Genomic DNA, 17,825 nt, shown 5'->3' on the forward strand with positions numbered 1-17,825 from the left:
GGACAGGAGAAAGAATTTTATAGATATGATACAATAAACAACCTTGAGACTGAGATATGAAGAGCCCTGACTCCTTCTTCAAGCGCTGGGCTGGGAAAAGAGACTTTGGAACTCTTCTTGGGGTCACTCTGACCAGCGAGAGGCCCCAACAATGCCCAAGATGGCCTCTGACCATCACATTTCCAACTTGCACTCAACTGCCTCATTCCCCAGGGATGATTCCAAACACCACCATTTCCCTCCAAATTCTGGGCTTTAACACCCACCCTGTTCTCAGAAACACACACAGGAATGATGTATTAGTGATGAAAATCCCAAGTGCAGCTACGCTGGACTGAAGAAGATGCTGTTTTTCTTCAGTAACACGTTTAGGAAATATTGTCACTCTCCATTTTTAGCCTACTCAGTTCTAGGGGAGCACACACATACACTACGTTGAAGTGTCTCATTTGTATACATCAGGCCATCCACATTTTACCATATGGAGGTATCACATTATTAATAGCTGTTTTCCTTAAATAGGCTATAGTTTGCTTAATCTTTCTTTCTGTGCATGATCTTGCAAGAGTAAAAAGGCTTTCATACAACGGCTGTGTTTCTATATGCAAATCTATTATTTGATTACTGACTTTTTTTGTCTCTACATTATCATGAATATTTCTGATGAATGTTTTATGGGTTAGGTTTAGGATTTGTGAGCTATTTCAAATTTTATCTGTTTGCTATATCATCTGCAAATACCACAGTTTTGTTGATGTTGATTGGCCTCATTTACGTATTTATCACACTTCTATTTTCAAGGAAATTTCGCTATAAACTCACTGTCCCCATTTCTCCTCCATGTACTACTAGTAGATGGATGTATTTTCAAATTGAGCCCATTTCCATATATAATTTTTGTGGTTAACAATAAATCACCACTTAGAAACATCCCATTCAATGCCTTCATACACATCTGACATATGGTTTCTGAGTAATTAAACATAACAGAAGCAGCTCACAATGTACTTTGCAGCCCACTTCACAGCCCAAAGTGCTCAATGATTTTCCATACGGACGAGGCTAAAACAAACCCTCACCACCTTCTTGCTAAATCCCTTACTCATGCAGGAGTACAGGGGAGAAGGGTAGGAATGATGCAGAGAAATGTCCTTTGGAATTCTGCCATTGCACATACAGCACTGAAAAAGGTGCTGCATTTAAAATAAATTTCCCTACTCCCACTCAGAGTGCTCCTGGGTGAACAGCCTGTTTGTCAGGGTGCAAGTGCTGCTCTGTTTCTAAGCAAAATGGGATTTGCCCATATATGAGATATTTCAGAAAAATCATACATGAGGCAGAATAGTTCAGATTGGACAGTGAGGGTTATAATTTTTGGCGCTAGCACCAGCTAAGCCTTAGATTTTCTGTTGTTAAAGAGAAGTAGAAACATGTTACACAGGGTTTTCCCTTCTAGTGGTGGAGCTGCAATGCCTCCACAACAGCATACTAATGAATGCAAGATACATCTGTTCATCAAAGGTGCTCATAATTGTACCTCCAGGCTGATCACTAAAATTCACAGAAATGAGCTGCTTACACTCTTTGTGTACTAAGATTTTTGGATCCATCACCTGTAAGAAAATTCTCTCGTGCATCCTGCCAACTGCCTCCTAACATGCACAAAACAATCCTATTTAATTCATCAGTGAAAAGAGAATTAGCTGGCCTATTATTAACAGGACCTCTTTTCTCCCTAATCTTTCCAACTGCTTCATTCCAAAACTCACAAAATATTCAGTTTCCTGTGGTCTTCTGCTATGGCCCTGTATTAATTACCTGCAATGACACTCCATGCTCAACCAACTCTTTGACTGAAGACTGCCTGGTTGCTGATATGAAAATATATTTATGACAACATTGTTCTGGAAGGTGTCAATAAAAAAACAATTCCATTTTTTTTTCTTTAGACAGAAAGATAAAACTATATGAAGCTCAGTGCTAGGAACTTGCTCACAGGCTGTAAAAGGAGTTGCAATCAGAAAGCGCTGCTTGGAGTAAAATAGTTGTTTCCTAGTAAATATTAACACAATACATACATTTTCTCTAGGTCAACAAGTCCTGTGAAAGCTCCTTTGGGAATGACTCTCATCTTGGTGAGGACAAATCTCCTGAAAATAGAGAAAACAGGGTGATTATTTACTATTCACAGCACAGGACTGTGCAGTAGCCTTGCCAGCCCAGGAGAAGCCTTTCTCACAGGCACAAGGATGGCTGAAGTCTTTGGCATCTAAATACATCTGTAACATCCAAAATTTCAGCACAGCATTGGGGCTCCTCAGGGGAAAAAGCATCATTAGTAGTTGCCATTTCCTTTTTTACTACAGGAAGAAATCCAGACTTGCAGCTTCTCTGTTTGCTGAGAGGGAACAGCATCTTTCTCCTCTCAACTGCTCTTTTGAGTGATGCTCAAGCACAGGATGAAGCAGCCCTGTGGAGCCAGACTGGGATGAGCTGCTTACTCAAGGCTGTAAAGGGCTCCATCCACGCTCATGCAGGAAAATTCCCTGACCTGCTTGCTGCATAGATAATTTGAGGGGTCAGCTATTGTGTCCCATCATTGCAACTTTAATAACTTTATGGCTTCTCACAGTCTCTCTTCTAATTAGTTCACAATGTGCCACAAAATTGGGACTTTGGAGTACTTGATCACACATGCACCAGGACAACATTTTTATAATTTTTAAAGGTCACAGAGTATGCTTTATGAAGAAAGCCCATTTGAAATACCCATTTGAAATATTTGAAGTGAAAGGCTTTTTGTTAACCTGGAGTTGTCTTCTTTAATCTCTCTAAACAAAAAGGACTAGAAAACTTCTGATACAACCCAGCCAATGATATATAGGGTTTCTACTACTCCTCAGAGAAATAAGGTGTCATCTGCATGATTGTTTTCTTTCACACATTTAATCATTGATAAGAAGCTAGCACAAACAAATGCATATGACATGACCTGCTCGTCACAAGCCATCAGATGTTGGTTGCATTAAGAGACAGTTGTTAAAAAGGATTTTTTTCCTTATTTAAAAAAATCACCCACCCAAGTTACACACATGAACATGTTACATACATTCATCACACCCTGGGATTCAGTTACTTATTCTATTTTTCTATGGAAGGGGAAATGAATTTTTTTCTGCATTACTATGGAATTATTTTATCTAGTAAGCATATCTGCCAGACCACCCCTAATTTTCATCATCTCAGAACTGGTTTTGCATGGCTGTTTAGGATCACCTGTCAGCTCATATGCTGTCTCATTGTAAGGTCTGCAGGAGGACAGAAATGAGAACTCAGCCTGCTATTACCTGCTGTGCAGTCCTGCAAATTTTAACACAATGCCTCAAAACTAGAGACTTACTTCCTTAACATTCACATAAAGTATTCATGCAATCCTCATCTATGTTTTATTTCAGATGATTAGCTGAGAATTTTCATGGGGGATTATCATGTTTTAATCAAAGTTTCAGGGGGAAAAATCCCCTATTATTCTGTCAGAGTACCAATGTGACAAGTTCACATTTTTTTAATTGTAGGTCTTTAATAGACTCTACCCCCTCATGAGTTAATATTTACTTAAGCAAAAAAAGTCAATGCACACCTCACCTAGTTCCAGAGATGTCATAGTGATAACACCAGGAATGAACTTGGTCCAACACTTTTTTTAGACATTGAAATTTATGGTTTTCTCAGTTGTGAAAGACGATGAAGTCAATTTTGTATTTCATTATTCTTGTACTATCGTTAATGTAAATCAGAAAGAGCTTCAACACACTGTCACACAAGAATTACAGTATTGAGATCATTATGCAAATGTTAGAAGGATAAAAGAGCTTCCAGAAAAGGCCTAACCTGGATTAGGCAATTTGTAAAACCCGACTGAAAACGGGGCTGGTGTAATGCATGCAAAGCTGAGGCTGTGCTTTCAGAGAGGATGGGTACAACGGATCCTTGCAGAACACCCAGCAGGCTTAGTGCTACAAAGCTGAACCATCAGGAAACCCTTTAACTTTGATCTGCTTTGAAATCTCTCTCAAACTCTGCTTTGTAGAAACGCACGCCTAATTTCTGAGCCCTAAAATAAAGGGCTTTGTCTGAAAAGCCACCTATCATTTTTTTAATGGCAATGTGCTAAAATGAATCCTCTCTCTGCAGGCACAAGTCATCAGGACATTTGCAAGTTTTAATTAAACACTGGCCTATGCTGTGCTTCACCACAACAAGAAATTACAGTCTGATACAGAAACTAATGAAAAGGAGGAAACCTCATTCATGGATGGGGTTACTGATATGAGAAAAGCCTCATCTGCATAAAACTAAAAATCAGACCTTGAGTTTCTTTGTTAGAAGATCCTGATATCCTGTGTTAATAAGGTGCCAGAATTCAGGATCCACGTGTCTAATGCCCTGAAGCAGTTAAAACAGAATTGAAGTTTAATAGCTGAAATCTCATATTCCACTCAAAAAAATTAAGGTTAATTGTTTTTAAACATCTCTGTGTGAGCTATAGAAAGTCAGACTTAAAGGCATAACTAACAGTGAAAATTAGAACCAGCTACTCATTGAATTATCAATTGCATAATGAATAGAATCTATTATAACTAGCCAAATTCTTTAGTGTCAATAAATCTCACCAATTAGTCTCCAAGAATCAATCTGTACTTAACATGAGATACTGGCTTTTCAGTACCAATTCTTTCTGAGGTACATGGAGAAAATAAATGGAAAGCATTTCCTAGGTTTTGTTTCTGGCACTATTTTAGGGTCAAATAAATGAATTCAGCTCACCTTTGCTCAAGCATGTTTCATGTCAAGGGAAGCAAGTAAAGAAAAGCTTCCTTTAAAAAATGTGTACTTAAGACAGAGTTGTAGTGTTTGGTCCTAAAAATTTATGTTGGCCCTTAGGTACCAGCAAGGAAAGCACTGAAAGGCCTAAATATTCAGTGAATGGTGTGGGATTGAAAACCCAGAGCCAGGTGCCCAACACAAGGCATGAGAAGGTCCCAGAAAGGACTCCAGTGTTGGAGCCACCAAAAACTTAACAAATGACACATCAGGAAGCATGGAAAAGGAAACGAGCACCAGATGGTCGCATGGTTATCCTGCATTGTGGGAAGGCAATATACATAGATGGAAATATAAAAATGGCAATATTAACTATTGTTATTCACTATGTAAAAGGGTAGATTTCAGTCTGGCCCATTGCTTCAATGATATCCAGGAGAGGTTTCTAAATCCTGGCTTAAATATCTGTTGAAAGTGATTCTTGGGTAGTTTATTGGTAGGGACTGAAGCTGTCTGCTCCAGTTTTACAATCGCACTCATACTTTCTGTATTTCTCTGGACTGAACATACAAAATTCCCACACCTTTTTTCCATTTCTCATTTTTAATTGTTTTACATATCTCTATTGTATCAATTTCATTTGTCCCATGAATGGGTTTGAGTATACTCCTGTATCATAAAGCTACTAAAAAATGTTACAACTTAAAGCTAGACCTGTCAAGATGAGGACAGAACTATCTCCTGTAGATTTGTTTATTTATACAGGACATTTAAACCTGATGTTTAAAACAGTCGCATCACTGACACAGATGACTTGCACTTTATACCACTATGAAGAACAAGCAATAGAAATGCATTTTGTTTCTGTATGGCTGTGTCCAGTATCACAGAAATATCGCAGTGGCAAATTAATCTCACAGCCCGTAGAGGACATGATGCAAAGAACAGAAATTAGCAGACACTGCTAAAATGTTCTGGAATAACCCTCTAACATTTCCAGTTATGAAGAGATTTATTGATCTTTTCTTAAAATAGAGTCTTCAGCTGACGTAGTTCAGACAGGCAGAGCATAAGACATGAAGAAAAAAAATCTTCAGAAAAATTAATGTTCTTTCATGCAGCCCCACATGATTCCAGTGATAGAAAAGAGATTGACCTCTTAATGAAAGGATGGAGGGCTGGATGTCATTATTTAAATACCTGATGCTCAAGGTACGGGTGATTAAAAAGGCTTGTAAAATTAGAAGATAAAAAAAGTGGAACTATACAGGTCACTTCTGCTAATTGTCTCTGAAAAAAAGTGCAAAGGAAATCTGAAGCCAATGTAGCTACACTGTGTTTGTGAGGTTAGCCATTTGTGTTCAGAATGGTGCATTTTACATATTAATCAAAATAATTCTCAGACCCTGGTCCCACAAGTTTTTTTGAATAATTAATAAGGTGCACTTTGGCACAAATTTTCCACCAGAACTTGCTCCCACAATGATTTTGTGTCCCCTCTTCCCAACTCCCTTCCTTGGCACAGGCCTCCCCCTGCCACTGGCAATAACCTTGCACAACAAAGAACTGCACTGATTATCAGAAATTAGACTGGTTAAAAAAAATAAAACAATTTCTGCATCATAAAGCCTGGCTGAATTTAGGTCTTTCAAAACACTCGTTAAAACACATTTCTTAGATCTACTTAAGTCACACACAGTTAATCAGAAAAGTGTGTGCATTGTGGAATTATCTTCTCTGCCTCATGTAAATTGCAAATTCTTGACGTTAAAATGAACTATATCAAGCAGACACTATAAACTTTATAACTTAAAGACCAAAGGAAAATAAAATAAAAAGCCAAAAAAGATTCAGTGACCATAATGCTAAATCACCAACTTTGGTTCCAAAGAAATAAATGTGTTAGGATTTTGAAGAACATTTTTACTCTAATCTCTGAGCTAATAGACTGATGCTATCACCTTCTAATCCTCTGCAGCAATGTGCATTTTGTCAAACAAAGATTTACAGTGAAATTTAATTTAGTCTCTGTAATTCTTTTTGATTTTTTTCTTTCTTGTTTCTTTGTTTTTGCTTCTTGCTTTGGAGGTTCTTGCACAAGCAACAGATGAATTTTTGCTTTATATCAGGGGAAGGCAAATTGATTCTAGGACCTATTTAACGTGCCCTTGATTAAATGCACAAATCAACAAGATCCTGCATCCTGGTGGGGTGGGTTTTATTCTGTTTTTGCTTGATTAGTCAATGCAACAGTGAAAGAATATTTTGCTTTTCATGCTGTAATAGGAGACAAATAGACACTGCAGACCACATCCCAGATTGTGTAAATCAATTGATCTGCGTCACTTTGGCCCTAAACTTCTGTCCTTATTCTCACCAGAATGAATAATGAGATTCCTTAGAGCGGAATGCGATGTAATTTAAATTTATGAAGAACATTTGTAAGCCTCCAGATCCCTGAAATGGGTTCACACTGTCATCTGACTTCACTGTGACTGGGGCCTGGTTCTAGTGAACACCTCACTGGGAAGGGGCATATGTAGATATATATGAACATTAAAGTATTTCTCCTGCTCAGCTGCCTAGGTGGAAAACCTCTGGAATCTATTAAGTAGCTTGTAGGTGCTTTCAGACAAAGCTATGTTTTCCCTTTCCTAACAGCAGGCAGAGAGAAGTACAAAAGTCATAAATTGGATGCTAAACATCAGGCTTCAAAACCCATCAAGCTAAATGCAAAAAGATTGGGTTTATTTTCTTTTTGGTTTTAAAGTCTTTACAGTGAATTCATGTCATGCTGCTAAGCTATTTTCAACACTCATGAGGCTTTAATTTAAGAATGGGGAAAGATTTGTATTAGTCACCTCAATTCCATGGGATTCTCAAGTAGGGACTTTGTGAAGCTGAGTAAAGCAGGATCATGAGGAATGCCACAGGCAGTGACAAAAAACATCTCCCACCATCCTGCTGGCTCATCTTTTCAGAGAGATATGGCATTATCTTAAGAGAAACCCAAAGCCAAGCAGAATATTTCTCTAATAATGACTATACATGTAACTACAGATTCATTTCAAAGAGTGGACCCTGATAGCTCGGGCACACTTGAATAATGGAGGAAGAGCTTTGCAATTCATTTGTTCAACTGAGACATGGATTTCAGTGTCTGAGAGGCCCTACTTCATACACATGTAAATGGATTTATGAGAGAAAGAGCATAATCCCTTGCCAACATGCACAATCTGGACTGAAGCATCTGATCACTGCATCCACCTAATGTGCTTAAGACAGCTCCTCATCCCTTTTAAATGCTCAAGGAAGAAGTTATCTAGACAGTGCAGCTGGTTTATTCCTCTTGTGGGATAATAAAAGCTGGTAAAGGTGAGTATTCCAAAGAAAATCTAGGCAATGCACATTTTATGAAGAAGACAGAAAATGTAGGGTTAATCTGGGAGGGAATGTGTGCTCCTAGCAGGAAGGCTGCTTGGGAATCTCTTCAGGTCTGGGAGAGATGTAAAGGGCATCTATGAGAAAGAAAATATTTTGGTTTGTGAACAACTAAATAAAATATTTTACAGAAAAAGTAAATACAATTGGAACTGTGTTGATAAAATTTTTAGTGATGTCCATTTGCTTTGCAGGTCTGAATCTAAAAGGAATAAGTGTAGCAAGCTGATGAAAAATCACTTCTTAATCTTTATCAGGCCTCCCATAAAAATCAATTTCCTTTTCTTCTTGGAATTAGATTAAAAGGATAATTAATAGCACTGACTGCATTCCTATTCTAAATTTAGTTAACACTTACGCAGTGTAATAATGTCCCCCAGCCACAAAAAGCTGCAGGGAAGCTGCATTTCAAGATCACACCCCCAATGCCCTTTTCACTTGCCCAGCGCCCACAACACCAGAGCAGGGATAACAACAGGTCTGTTTTCTCAGCAGAGCTGTGATGCTGCTCCCACAGGCACACAGCAAATTTGCTCTGGGATTTGTTTTTCCCCGAGGACCTTGCTTAGGTCAGCTAATTAATTGCCCACAGTGCCAGTAGGCAGCTAACAGCTGATAAGGAGAGATAAGGAAGCAGAAAACTGTTGAGGAAAAAAAAAAAAAAAAACCAATCAAAAAAACAACAAAACAACCAAGCATGTAAAAGACTGTAAAAGTGTAAAAGTGGTCAAGCAACTGGCCTGTAAAGCTTACTCTCCCTCCTCCTTGGGTTAGTTTTCCAAAGCCAAGGCATGTTTAGTCTCAGCACTGATAGCCTTTTCATTTCTGGACAAAGCACACCCTGTCCTCAGTAGCTGCCTCATCCCCCAGGGCACAGCAGATAGCTTCCTTCTGAGGTCACACGTGCAGCCAGTTAAAAATAAAGCTCCAAGATGCTTTTAAATAGCTCTGCTCGAATAAGGTGGGAGGAATCAGGATATGGAGGAACAGGAGAAAATAAAAAGAGAAGATGGCAAAACTCCTAATCAGAAAAAGGAATGCAACACCAAGGCTTTTACTCATGAATGGTCTACACTTATTGTAGTTATTTCAGTGCATTTAGGTTGGGTTGATTTACACTGAGGCAAAGCTGGAAATGCACAAGAATTGTGATTATTCAGACCAGCTGCCTGTGTGAGTTAACTGATTTTGTAAAGTCCCTGACAATTAATTTTGTTGAAGATTTAGGAGCAAGCAGCAGTAACTACACAATGACATCAGGTAAAGCAGAAAAAGCAATGCTGGTTTGGCAGGGAGGATCTCCTCACTGCTTTAAGCTCACCCAGAGCTGTAGCAAAGCAAAGCTGGAGCTCTGGATTTCTCTACAGTGTATACACATACAGAGAAAAAGGGCACAAATTGCAACAAACAAGTGCTCTTTAGGCCTCTGAGCAGAATCACAGTTATCATGTTTGCATCTGGGAAGAGTTTAACTGCTTGGAATGAGTTACCACAAAAAAGGGGCAGCAGTAAGCTTGAAAGCACAGCTAAAATTGCTTCTATTAATGTCAAAGGCATGCTGTGAAAAGTGTTCTGTGCAAGATAAATAACACCAGTGAATGAAGTTATCCCATCTTGGTTACAGAGAGCCAGGAAATAGTGATTGCTTTATTTTTACAAATAGCTATACTTTTATTAGTTTTGATTATCCTGTAAGACACTGTGTTACTTTTAGAAGAGCACATCCTTGTTCCTCACAGCTTACTTGCAGGGGGCCTTTGAGAAATGTACAGCATGTGATGAATGTACAGCTTCCTTAAAACCTGACCTTGATATCTGCAACCATCTTTGTGGTGAGGAGGCGCCATTAAAAATTCATTCACTCTGAGCAACATTCTTGGTGTTACATCCATTTATGTTAATAGCTCTAAATTAATATCTCTGCATATTTTCCTACACAAAAGGAGCATTGTACAAGTACTGGGTATTTTGTTCTTGCAAAAAGAATGTTTCACTTTGTGTTCTTTCCCATGGGCAGATTGTCAAGGCAAATACAGTTCTGGAAAATGTCCACAGTCCAATCAGATGGGAAGCTTTTTAGGTATTGTCTTCACAACTTTCCTCATCTCTTTTGATGCAGTCCAAGAATAGCCATCCTGCTCACACACAGCCGGTCACTTAGACTCTTCCTGTCCCAAGAATGAGTCAAAAAAGGTCTTACTTCACAGCAGGGAGAGAACTGGGTTTTGTTCATTGCCTGAGGTCATTCCCAAAAGGTGACAAGTGTTCTTTGTGTGTGGTGTTTCTGCCTCTAAGACTTTGGGACTTTCTATGTTGGCAGGGCCACCATACATGATGTTATTTTTATGGACTGAGACAAATCCTGCAGGGACAAAATCCCTTCAGTTCTGAGTTGGGTGCCTTAGGAAAGGTAAAAGAGAAAAGGAAGCTTTTCTGCAGAACTTCTTGCTGAGCCATCACTGGATAGCAAAACACCAAATTAATTATTTGTAACTGTGTCACTTTATCTTGATAAATTCATTAGAAACAGCTAGAGTGCTTTTTATCTCCTTTCCTATCCATATCCTCATAGATACTGTACCTAGACTGCTTCATGGGACACAGCTGAAATATCCCAGAATATTAATGAAATAAATATCCCAGAATATTAATGAAATAAAGGGAAAGACACTCACTGTTACATTCCCTACTTAGCACACAGTCTAATAAGTAACAGGGTCCCCACCAAATATTTGGATTAATTTGGATACATGCAAAGGCTTGTTTGAAGTTGTAATGAGATATCAGATACTCCCAGTGCCAGAGCAGTCAGAAACCATTTGAGAAACAGTACTGAGACACTGTACTCCTCTTTCCTATCTGAATATAAGCTTTGCAAAAGTAAATATTCTCTCTGCTATCTACTACGTGCTGTATTTTCCAAAGAGCAGCGTGAGTGTCAAACACAACTAACTCAAGTGGAATTATTGGGAAAACAGCCTCTATGGCAGGAGGGGTCAAACAGCACCTACTCTGCTCTTCCCAGATTTGTGCTGACGCAGCTATCCTGAAATGCAGAAATGTACTGGGCCTGTGCCCCATACTCCTGCTTCTCCAGCACCATGGCAAGGGGAGAGTTTACCTCTTTTTAACTACCGAAGCACACATTTAAATTTTAAATGCTTAAGTTTTGAAATAACACTCAAAGTGACATAGTGGAAAAACATCCCAAACTTAGGTCACTCCAGCAGCATGCAAAAAAGGAAATCTCCTCTGGTCATACCTTCCTCTAATCTGAATCTCTGCTGAATCTTTCAGGGGCTGGTTCTTGGAATTGCTGCTGCATGTGAAAGGGGGTGAGCCACAAAGCACTCTGAGAATGGGAGTACCCATGAGATTAAAGTGAGCAACAGGTTCCTGTAATTGTGAAAGAGCTCACAGTCCTCACAATTTAATGCACTTTGCGCATTTTATTCAAGTCCTGTAAAAATTCCTGTTCACTGCCATTGCTCACCACACACTCCCACATTCCTGGTCCTCTTCCCAGTCACAGAGCTCCCATGTCAAGAACTTTTCTCAGCTCATCTCCTGGAGATTGCTGAGGGAAACAATCACAGGGATATCAACTGCAGGTGCCTGGACTCTTCCAATATTGTCCTGCACTCTCCTGAGAGTGTCTCTTCTCCCTGACAGTCTTTCTCTGTTATTGAGGTCCCTTCCCCATAGACATCACCAATTTGATAGGGAATGAAAAAGCAAGGATTTCTCCTTCTTTCTCCTTGTACAAAACAAAAGAAATAATTGCATTTCCCTATTATTTTAGCAGGAATTACCTTGCCACTGCAAAAGGCTGAATTTATCTATCTACCTTCCTTTAGCCATGGATTTATTTTCATGTATTAAGATGATGCCCCTGACTAAATATAGCATGGCAGCTAGTGTGCAACTATCCTTAAAAATAACAACTGTACTATTTCCTTTAACACTGACAGGTCTCTTCTCAGTAATACAGAGGACAAATCCTGCACTGTTGTCAAGCATGGACCTTTATTGTATTTGAAAGTGAGTAGCATTGTTTCAGAAAGAGGCCACCTTGACCACACTGGCAGCTGAAATGCTAGGTTGTGCTCAGAATAAAGATCTGTTTTCTGCTCTCCCCTTCAGACTGCTTCTCAAATATGAACCCTCAACAGAGCACTTAAAAATAATAAACATACACGGTACTCCTAAAAAGGGTGATAGAAGAGTGAAATAGAGATGGGAGAAACTTGACCTGCACATGGCACAGCTGCAGATTATGGAAGACCTCTAAGAATGAGCTTAGCAGTTATGCCTGGGAAAATATATTCTTTGCAACATCTAACCTCAATGGATGAGACTTCTGCCCCCTTCCTACACACCCTTCCATCATATTTCTTGATTTGACTGTGACATCAGCTCTCTAAATGACTCTGATAGGCATCTCCTTGCATAGAACAGGGTAAAAAAAGGCATGTGGATGTGGCACTTGCTGATAGGATTTAATGCTTTCAGCACCTCATTCAGACTCCTATTTCATTGCACAGAACTGGCTCCACGAGACACTACCAAAAATAAATGTGACAAGAACAGTTCAGCATACCCTAATAATGGAAATATTAAAAGAATGTTTCAGCTCTCCACAAATTCTTTTCCTAGGTAATTTTGATAATCTTTGTAAAATCAGGCCAGTTGAACTGCCAGTGCAAAGTCTCAAGTTGTCCCTTACTCTTCTCCCAGGCTCTCTTTGGAAGGTGGACTAGAAAGCAAATTGAGGCTCATAATACTCCAAATGCTAAAGGGTTTTGTGTCACTTGTTTGCTGCACCCTTTCTCTAAAACCTTCCTCTCCCTTCTCTAATGTAAAAGCAGAGGGTGCAGTTCTGATCCCTTCCATCTCAAAAAGTGTATTTGAGTATTGGGAAAGGTAAAGAGGAGGGCACTAATGCTGATCAAAGACATGATATGAATTTTGTAAGAGGAATAACCAATTTGACATTTTGGCATGGAAAGCTTAAAGGGATGCTAGAGGTCCACAGAAGTCCTGGAGAGGGTGGGCAATGACTGATGTTTCAACACAAATTCCAGGCAACCCCCTGGGCTGGAATTATTTGGAGGCTGGAGGAGTATTGTGCTAAAGTATCTTGAATGCTTCTCTGATTCTTAAGCTACCCTTAGCAGCTCCCAACACTCCCTGTAGTGCACAGGATGCTTGATTCACATACAGCCACAGCTGATATTGCAGGGAGAGAGCAGGCAAAGGAGAGGGGCCCTTTGTACAGAAGGAGAAACTTGCCATGATCTGCCTTTGCTGGGCTGTAACCGTGCCTGGAGACCCAGGGACAAGGAGGTGGAAACTGGGAATAGCACGGCCTCAGCTGGAGCTGATGGGTCAAATTTGAGTTGCTGACCCCTTGCAGAAGATGCTCCCTGGGCTATCCAACATCTCTGTGAAGATCTGGGGCAAGATCACATTGTAAACAAGCTGTGGGAAGTTTCTCACTGCATCTGAACAACTGTGGTTTTACTTAAATATTGGTTATAGCAAGTATCCCATCAATAATCTACCTGTGGCTCCCAAGTCAAAACAAAGATAACTTCCTAATGTACTACATAAGGCATTTCTAACCTACAGAGATGTATTCAGCAACACTGACTCCATCTTGCTGTTGCCCATATTGATTCTGAAGTGAAGCCCAGTGTTTTCAAAGCCACACCAAGGCTTCAGAGGATATTACTCTATATTACCTTGTGCCTGTTTCCATCATGACAATATCAAGGCTTATGTTTTGCCTGATTGATTCCAGCTGATAGCTCTGACATGCTGCAAAAGAAATTGCAGGCTTTAGACTGTGAGGATGACCAAGCAGACCTCAGCATGAATTAGGAACTGACTATGAGGTTTTTTTTTACTGTGGGAAGAATAGATTGCAGCAGCAAACACTGAAAGATGCAGTAGGCACAATGTGCAGTCCCTGCACAAGCTGGACATTCAGAGAGCTTTGAACCAGCCAAATAATTTGGAGGTTAAAGATTCAAATAATTGTGATAAAACTGGGGGGAAAGAAGGCCCAATGGCATCACTAACAAAATGCACCTACAGTAAATAGAATACAACTAAGTCACTAAATGTTGATCTTTGCCCACAAACTCAAAACCAGCTTGGTGCTGAAAAGTGTCTGTCTCCTTAAGATTCCTCTTTTAATCTGTTTGGAATAATAAGGGCTTCATTCTATTTATCTAAGTCTGAATAAAGGTATTTATTTTTAGAGAACTATCAACCAGGCCTTAGACAAACCTGTGCTTCCCAGGAAGTACAGGGAAAAGATTTCGTCTGCTGGCCCTTACTTTAGGAACATGGTGACTCCCATGAACTCCTAGATGGCAAGATTGAGTGCTTTCAAGCAAACAAATTTTTTTCCTAGCATAAAGGTAGTGCTTTGATTTAAGACAACAGAGAACAATACACAGTAGGACACCTTCTGAACAAAAACCTGTGTGAAAGAGTCAGGTAAACTTTCCTGAGTTCACTTCATATATCAGAAAAAGGAATCTAAGTGTCCCTGCTTGCACTAGAGGTGTGAAACAAAATGCCTTTCTTCTCAGAGAAAAACAGAGAACCAAAAGAAAAAAAAAAAAGAAACAGAACAGAACTCTGCTTGAAAACAAAGTGAAAATAAATCAGCAGTGAATGGATTAGCTTCAGATCAGACTGCCTGGAGCAGCCTGATCTGGAACAGCAGAGCACTCAGGGCTTGTGTTTTTTAAATTAGTTTTAATAAATAGAATCAATAGCTCAGATTATGAAGAAGAACAAAAGCACAGATCAAATCGATCAAGGCTGTAGCTTATCATTATAAGCCAAGGGGTGTCTTCTCTTGTCTGAATGTGATAAGATGGCAAAAGAATCCACTTGCAGCTTTTCAGTATCTCTCCCAGAACAGCTGTACACAGAGCTGGATACTGAAAATACTCCAGGTTATCCAAACATAAACATAGACTCCCTTTCCTTTTCCCCAGAAGGAAAAAAAAAAAGCTCAAAATAATAAATAAAACACAAAAATTAAATTTTTTTTCCTGAAGATAAATGTAGGAATTTGCAGGGAGGACAGAACTAAATAGATAAGCAAGAACCAAGTATCCTTCATTATATATGGGATTTAATGCTCAGGTGAAGAGATTCTTGGTCAGCTCACTGGAAAAGTGGATTTCCATGGAGTAGGTTATGAAATGGTGCTGGAGAACACCATGGAAGTTCTCTCTAACCCCAGTGCTCAGCCAAGGGTTATCCACTGGAGGGGAACAAGGGAGGTGAATAAACTTCAATCAGGCTTTGGGCAATGGGAGGGGATGGGTGCACACAGGCACCTTGTTTTCCCCTTTATCCTTTTTTGTTTGTTTTGTTGGATTCTTTTTTTCCAAAGGGACTTTGCTCTCGGGAAGCTGCAGTGTCTTATTAATGGGAGGACCTGGTCACTGAGGAGCTCCCCTTTCATCACAGGGGTTTTATCCTGTCACCTGGCACCTGGTCACCCTTTCATCACAGGGGTTTCATCCTGAACACCCTGAGCACCTGCTCTGAGGAATAAGTGCCACACTTATTAAAATAAAATGTGAAAAATTAAAGCACTTAAACAGCCCCAGCCCCCTTTTCTTCCCCTCCAATGAAACTTTTTGTTTAATTTAAGCCAAGTACAAACCAGCAGTCCTAAATTTGTTTTATCAAATATCATAAAACTGAAGAAGTTTTTGGCACACTTTGGGATAACACCCTAGATGTGTGAGAACAATGCAAGGTGCTGATAACCTCTGCTGACTCCCATTCATCCTCAGGTTGAAAAGCTGGCATCAGTTTTGTGGGATTTGTGCTCATGAATAGCACATAAGAGTCTTTTTCATTGTTGTGGTTGAATTATAGATAAACAGCAGAAGAGGAATAGTAATCTTGTAATAATAGAATTTATGACAGATGTACTACTGAAAGTCATTCACATGCTCCAGTGGTGAGCGTGGTTCAAAGCCTATCTGGAACAGACTCCCATCTTGCTAATAAATATTCAGAGACTTTATAGTCTTCAAGGACGTAATATTGAACATCTGACAGAAAATTCAGTGCAAATCCATGAACATTTTTTATTACATTTCGATCGGAAGTAGATTCCTTAATGTTTATAGCAAGCAGTGCCTTTGCCAGAAGACACAGAACTTTCCTGGGCAAAGTACCCAGTGGTTAACTTGAAGTCCAACAAAATAAACAAAATACCAATTATGATTCAAGCATAGTGTAATTTATTTTCTATTCAGTGAGGAAGAATTGATTTTTCCAGCAGTGTCACTTACACTGTAATGATTATTGCGCATAAGACAACTTAAGAAAATGATGGAAAAACAAATTAGATGGGCTGCAGATCATTGGCTTATCTTGACTGCTCACCTTGAAGAGGGAGTTAGGGAAACGTAAGATACAGTACTGGATGTCAGGGTGCTTGAAACCCCTGCTCTCCTTCCACCTCCTGGATGTCTCATATTAAAATTTAAATAAAGAAAACAAAGCAACATTTCCAGCAGGGATGAAACAGCACATTTCGCCAGTCTGAGGGCATCTGCTAAATTAAAAACAATGATAACTTGCTGTGAGAGAAGGTAATTAAAGGGTATAAGTTGTGTAAGAAGTTAGCTATTTCTAATGCTCTCATTTTATTCTAAACATCCATTCATGAGTCACATGAGAAAAACATTGCCACAACTCCTTAGCTTTTGCTAGCTGACACTTCACTGCTGATGACCAAGTGCTAAAGCAATGCAGTAAAAGACTGGGCCCAATATTATGACACAATCCAATGGAAATCAATAGGAATTCTTCCACTGATTTTTCAATAGGTATTGGACAGACAATTTATTGCATGCAGAAACCTGAATAATGGGAACAGAGGTTAATCAATCAGTGGCAGTGGTGCAGTGATAATCTCTTCATGCTGAGATGGAATTGTCCCAGTCAGAGTTTCTAACAAAAAAATGAGTTGGCCTCACATTCTTCTCTGGCGACATCCACAATCAGCCAACATTCTGTACATTAAGTGCTGCACATCTTATCTAGCTGATAGAATTTGCTGCAAGAGGCTTGGTTAACCATGTTTGGTTTAGCTTAAGGGCAAGAAAAAATGACAGTCAGCATCAACCACTGAACCTGAAACGTCCCTGTGAAGTTTCACACTCACCCTTCCAGAATCATTACGTGTTCCCTCAGATTTATTTCAAAGGTCTGCAACATTACTCTACTCTAATTGCAGCTTCCTTGCGGAATATCCTATCTTTTCCCTCTGTTTTACATGGCAAAAAGTCTTTTAAGTTTCAAAGACAAGTTGGCCTTGGAAAAAAATGTGAGAATGCATGGATTTTGTAGCTGATTACTTTGTCAAGAAAATGTGCTGCTAATTTATACCCCTTGACCTGTTGGGTTAGATTCAGAGCTTGTTATTTCACCCTTTTTGATTATTTCACCTCAATAGCCAACTACTTTTTTTTTTTTTTTTTAGTGTGACATTCATATCTATTCTTGCAAAT

General features: G+C 39.4%; 1 protein-coding gene across 1 annotated transcript in view; it reads right to left on the minus strand.

The window, feature by feature from the left end:
• Positions 1 to 17,825, minus strand: part of FSHR (follicle stimulating hormone receptor) — an 82,027-nt gene that overhangs the window by 50,448 nt on the left and 13,754 nt on the right. The window contains 1 exon segment of the mRNA XM_063152470.1: positions 2,079 to 2,150. Within this exon segment, the coding sequence (XP_063008540.1) occupies positions 2,079 to 2,150 (72 nt within the window).

Source organism: Melospiza melodia, chromosome 3, assembly GCF_035770615.1.
Source record: "Melospiza melodia melodia isolate bMelMel2 chromosome 3, bMelMel2.pri, whole genome shotgun sequence".
In the NCBI taxonomy this organism is placed as follows: Eukaryota; Metazoa; Chordata; class Aves; order Passeriformes; family Passerellidae; genus Melospiza; species Melospiza melodia.